The 6241-nt window shown below is 43.2% G+C and overlaps 1 protein-coding gene across 1 annotated transcript; it reads left to right on the forward strand.

Moving 5' to 3' along the window:
* Window positions 1–1073: 1073 nt before the first annotated feature.
* Window positions 1074–5948, forward strand: LOC115082611 (gastrula zinc finger protein XlCGF57.1-like). Its single transcript, XM_029586825.1, has 2 exons — window positions 1074–1151; window positions 3668–5948. The coding sequence occupies exons 1-2, from the start codon at window positions 1118–1120 to the stop codon at window positions 5602–5604; spliced, it is 1971 nt and encodes a 656-aa protein (XP_029442685.1). The 5' UTR covers window positions 1074–1117; the 3' UTR covers window positions 5605–5948.
* Window positions 5949–6241: the final 293 nt, after the last annotated feature.

Raw genomic sequence — 6241 nt, forward strand, 5'->3', positions numbered from 1 at the left:
TGCAATGTTACTGGGTCCATTGGCAGCTTTGGTACATCCCACTGGTGTGGATTGGCCTGCCTGAGTGAACAGGATGGAGAATTTCCTACTTACCTGATGACATTTTTTATTTAATTTTAATTTTCTTTCCTCTGAGGAAGGCAGGCTGATCCACAGTCCATCCTCAGCTGCCATCTTGCTTTCATTTTGTCCTTTAGGTATGAACGATTCAGAGTATTACATCTGTTACTCGTTTGAGGATTGGTAAGTGTCATGACCAGCTCCTTACTTTAGTAAATAGCTCTTTTGACTGAGCTCTGTGCTCTCACTTGGTTGGAAGCATAAATAGTTCAAGTATAATCAGTTTGTCCACAGTTTGGCTTTTCCAGAGAATACTTGCGGGCTGATGTCGGGACAGGGCTATATGTCCGTGCCATCAGCTTTTACTCTGTCTCCACCTGCTGGTAGAGGTGCATAACCCATTTCTGTGGATTGACCTGCCTGAATGCAAAAGAAAGGAAATTATCAGGTAAGTATTAATTTCTCCTTTCCTTTTCCCTGCAGAGAAGGAAACCAAACAGCTGTTTCAGATTTGGGGCACGATCCCTGTGTGCCCATGGTTTCAACACCCTGAATACAGAATTAGTACATCACAGTGGGAGATATGTCACTGCCCAGGACACCAAACTCTTCCTGCCCTGTTAGGATTTAGCACAGCGAGTCCTCCTGATGGAATAGAACCAGATGTTCCTGATGTTCTGGATAATGCTCTTATAGCTTCCTTTTTATTATAATGTGATTTATCCACGCAATGACATTTCATATTCTCTGTCTCTGGTATTAGAGAATGTTTTCCAGTTTGATTTGAAAACCTTGGGGGTCTATGGAGGGCAACACAGAGGGAACAAATCTGGCATTTCCTGGGGAAGAGGGGTCCTGGTGCCCTCTTTTCCATGATAAAACGTTAGGATAATAAATCCAGCTGAGATCTAATGCATCCTGAGCCCCTCCACGTGTCACTGAGTGTTTCTGGTTTGTGTTTCAGGTGCGGGTGACGTTTGAGGACATCGCTGTCTATTTCTCCCAGGAGGAGTGGGGGTATTTAGATGAAGGGCAGAAGGAGCTTTACAGGGAGGTGATGAAGGAGAATTATGAGACCCTCATCTCCCTAGGTAAAAATTGCATTATCTGCATGTTTAGCGGACTCGAGGGCTGATTTACTGAAGGTCGTTTGTGACTTTTCTCCTGTCTCCAGCTCCAGCATTGCTCTGGATCTGAGCTGGCACCTGAGATTGGTTGTTTGTCTCTTTTCACGTGAGACCGGCCCCTGCGAGGCAGTCTAGGAATTTATCTCAGATGTCTTACATGAGGCACCTGCTGGGGAGCATCCACAAAGTTTCACAAGGGACTTGACTGAGCCCTCAGCAGCAGGACCAGGATACAGAACTGAATGGGCCAAATTTTAAAAACGTTACTCGCACTAAAAGATGAATACGTGGCCGCACGTGAGCGACATGAATTTCAAAAGCTGCTAATTACTTGCTCGTGCTAAAAAAGGGGCGGGGCCAGCAGTTAAGTGTGTAAATCCAGCGGCCACTGCTCATGGCGCACTGTTAGCTGCGTATATTTCCTGCTGCTCCTGGTGAGGTGTAAGTCTGCAGAAATCACTTTTTAGGACTAACACGATAGGGTGAGGGGTCTTGCTCAATTGGGGGGAGTGCAGGATGAAGAACTGGAAGGGTCTGGATGACCCTGAGATAGACTGGGCATACTGGTGGGCTAATGGGTAAAACTGGGAACGGCTTTAACCTGAGCAGGGTTTAAAATCCTCTTCCCTGTACGCATTAAAGCCGACAAGTTCTTAAGGCAGAAATGTTCTTTACATCTGCTCGAGTACACATGCTGGACGAATTTTTCATCATACACACGTACTTGTGCACGTGATTTAAAACTCCAGCGTATCTTTGCTCACTCGCCCCCAGGTGCACGTACGGTCGCGTGCAGTCTTGTTTTACAATTAGCTGAATATGAACAGCAGGATACAAGAGGTCTGAGCTTGCTTCATGACTGTCATTACCCCGCGACTTCCTGCACTGATATAAGAGGGAGGTTTCAGCTTGTCTGCACACTTCTAGCTGTCTCATGGCCATTTTTCCCTTCTTCCCTACCTACGGATCCATTCTCCTTCCTCTTCCTGACGCTGACCCTACCCAATCTCATTCCCCACTTCTGTCCATTGGGAACATCAGGTGCCTGTCAGCCTCCCATATTCTCCACCTCCTCGGCCATTCTGTCTTCTGTCTTGTCCATTGCTTTACAAAGTTTTCTTCCTCTCATTAAGCCATCACCTCTCACTCTAAGAGAATCTCACTGTCTTTCCTGTCATCTGATGAAATGCTGACCTTGGACTTGTGAATATGCTGATGCCAGAACCAGTCTGGGCCAGGCACCTGGATCTGAACCCAGTGGGCAACGTGTACAAGTTGCACAAAAAAGATCTTACAGTTTCAGCAATTCAAAGTCTAAATTGAGAAAGTGAATAAACAGGAAAATGAGGCTATGTTTTTTGAGTACGAAAATAAATCTGTGAAGCCAAGGACGTGCGTGCTAGGAGCTGATAAGGGGAAGAGAAACTAGGCCACAGTGACAGTTGGCATGATAAGGAAAAATGTGACCCTGAGTGTAGGTATGGAGCAATCATGAGCTGATTTAGAGCAATACACTTTCTAGCTTGCAGTGCATATTATGAAACCTATAAAAATTGATGGAAAAGAGAAGTAACCAAGCAAAGCTGTTTCTTTCACTGACCTGTGTACTTGATGTGAGTATAGAAAGTATATTAATTTGTAGCTTGATTCTTTGCTTCCTGTATAGGCCACTTGTTGCCTATCCAGTTTTATAACAAGATATTAATATAGCATGTAATAGATTTCAATTAATAAATTTTTTATTTCCATTAAGAAGCTTTTGTAAATTGCAGTTTGTTCAGTGTCATTTTCTCTCACAATACAACGGTTAAAGTAGGCTTAAAAAACACATCACACCTGCCCTTCTCTGGATATCAATCTCAGTCCTGTCCCTCCGTGGTAACTCTCATCCTTCCCCTCCCAGCTTATCCTACCCTCCACTCTCCTCCCTGTTTTCTCTTCTCAGGTTTTATCTATGGAGTATCTGCTCTTTTTCCAGCAAGCTCGCCTACGTTACTGACCTCTTATCTCTCATTCTCTCCATCTTCTCTCACTTCTGTGTTTATCCTGCTATTATTTTTTATATTCTGTTACAGTTTTCATCTCCAACACTTCCGTGAGGTAATTCCAGGCATCCACCACACTTTCTTTTAAACAAAAAATATCTCTTGATATTATTCCTAATCTCCCTTCTTGGAACCTTTGCTCTACAAATTATTTTCCATTCAAAAGAAGTTTACTGCTTGAGCATTATTACCTTTCAGGTATGTAAGTGTCTCTATCATATCTCCTCTCCTCTAGGTTATACATATTTAGGAGCTCATCTCATAAGGATTTTGGTACAAACCCCATTGTTAGATGTTTTTCATGGTCACCAGTGGTTGGTAAGAAATGTGCAGCTTTATCACTGTGTGCTCTGCCAGAGCAGTGATTATAGGATCAGAAACCCAGATCCATTTGCTGATCACTAATATCTGATTAATGTCTTCTTCTATCACCAGCAAGTGATGAGGTCATACAGCATATAAAGGAGGAGAATCGAGAAGAACATTATATGGAAGAAGGACTGATCCCAAGAGAATCAGGAAATGTCTTTGAGAATGTTTCACAGGGGACTGAGAAGAGCAACACAAGGAATAGTCAGCAGGAGTCAGAGAAGAAGCAGAGAGACCCTGCAGGCGACTCATGGGATGGAGTCACTGCATGTGAGATGGAGGTCAAAGTCATCCCTGAGCCCCAGAGATCCGTGAGCACAGAGAGCCCCTCCCAGAGTAATAACAGTGATCAAAAGACTTCTGACCTTCACCAGGGGGAGGGGAAAGGGAAGAAATCCTCTCTGTGTGACTCCTGTGGTAAAAGCTTTGGTAAGGAATCGCATTTAATATTGCACCAGAAATCCTACCCACCCCAAACACTATTTTTATGCAGTACATGTGGGAAAATCTACAGTCAGAAGAAAAATCTAAAAGTGCAACTAAACATACATAAACCAGAGCAACTCTTCCCCTACAGTAATTGGAGGAAAAGTTTAATTAGTAAGTATAAGCTAAAATTACATCACAAAATCCACACTGGAGAGAGACCATTTATAGATAGTAAACATGGGAAAAGCTTCAAGAGCCAGAATATACTTATCTCAGACCAAAAACTCCACACTAGAGCGAGACCATTCTCATGCAGTAAAGGTGGAAAATGTTTTGTTAGGTACAAAAACCTCACCCAACACCAGCAAATCCACACTGGAAACAAACCATTTAACTGCAGTGAGTGCGGGAAAAATTTCACTCGTAAGAATACGCTAATGTTGCACCACCGCATCCACACAGGTGAAAGACCATTCTCATGTAGTGAATGTAATAAAAGATTCACTGCGAAGGGTGCCCTCACAATACACATGAGAGTCCACACAGGGGAGAGACCATTCTCATGTAGTGAATGTAATAAAAGATTCACTAAGAAGGGTGCCCTCACAATACACATGAGAGTCCACACAGGGGAGCGACCATTCTCATGTAGTGAATGTAATAAAAGATTCACTGAGAAGTATGTCCTTACACGACACATGAGAATCCACACAGGGAAGCAACCATTCGTATGTAGAGAATGTAATAAAAGTTTCACTGTGAAGAGTACCCTCACACGTCACATGAGAATCCACACAGGGGAACGACCATTCTCATGTAGTGAATGTAATAAAAGATTCACTGACCAAAGTGCCCTCACAAAACACATGAGAATCCACACAGGGGAGCGACCATTCTCATGTAGTGAATGTAATAAAAGCTTCCCTGTGAAGGGTGCCCTCACAACTCACATGAGAATCCACACAGGTGAGGGACTATTCTCATGTAGTGAATGTAATAAAAGATTCATTAAGAAGGGTGCCCTCACAAGTCACATGAGAATCCACACAGGGGAGCGACCATTCTCATGTAGTGAATGTAATAAAAGCTTCACTGAGAAGGGTGCCCTCACAACTCACATGAGAATCCACACAGGTGAGGGACTATTCTCATGTAGTGAATGTAATAAAAGATTCCCTGTGAAGTGTGCCCTCACAAGTCACATGAGAATCCACACAGGGGAGCGACCATTCTCATGTAGTGAATGTAATAAAAGATTCACTGAGAAGGGTGCCCTCACAACTCACATGAGAATCCACACAGGTGAGGGACTATTCTCATGTAGTGAATGTAATAAAAGATTCCCTGTGAAGGGTGCCCTCACAAGTCACATGAGAATCCACACAGGGGAGCGACCATTCTCATGTAGTGAATGTAATAAAAGCTTCCCTGTGAAGGGTGCCCTCACAAGTCACATGAGAATCCACACAGGTGAGCGACCATTCTTATGTAGTGAATGTAATAAAAGCTTCCCTGTGAAGGATGCCCTCACAAGTCACATGAGAATTCACACAGGGGAGCAACTATTCTCATAGAAAAGATAGAAAAATAGAAATGATGGCAGAAAAAGACCAAATAGCCCATCCAATCTGCCCAGCAAGCTCCCCCACTTATTTTCCCATACTTATGTTTCACCGACTGCCAAGTTCAGGGCCCTTGTTGGTAACTGCTTGATTCCAATTTCCTGCCACCCCCTGCCATTGATGCAGAGAGAAATGTTGGAGTTGCATCAGCACCTTTCATGCAGAGAGAATTGGAGTTGCATCAGTACCATTTTGATGCAGAGAGTAATGTTGGGTTGCATCAGTACTGGGAGGAGGAATAGCCTAGTGGTTAGAGCAGTGGACTACAAACCAGGAGACCTTGTGACCTTGGGCAAGTCACTTTACCCTACATTGCCGCAGGTACAAAACTTAGATTGTAAGCCCTCTAGGGATAGAGAAATACCTACAGTACCTGAATGTAAACCAGTGTGATATCTCAATTGAGATGAATGTCGGTATACATAAATAAAAAATAATGTCGAGACTGCATTATATTCCTGGAAGAAAAGTTAAAGAGAGAGTATTTCAAGAAGAGGCGATGGATAAAGATAATTTAACAGATTTCTTAGAGAAATCACTCAAAGCAAGGATTGAAGAGAGGGCAACGGTTTTTGTGATTTTTCTTCAA

The sequence above is a fragment of the Rhinatrema bivittatum genome, unplaced genomic scaffold (assembly GCF_901001135.1).
Source record: "Rhinatrema bivittatum unplaced genomic scaffold, aRhiBiv1.1, whole genome shotgun sequence".
NCBI classification, from domain to species: Eukaryota; Metazoa; Chordata; class Amphibia; order Gymnophiona; family Rhinatrematidae; genus Rhinatrema; species Rhinatrema bivittatum.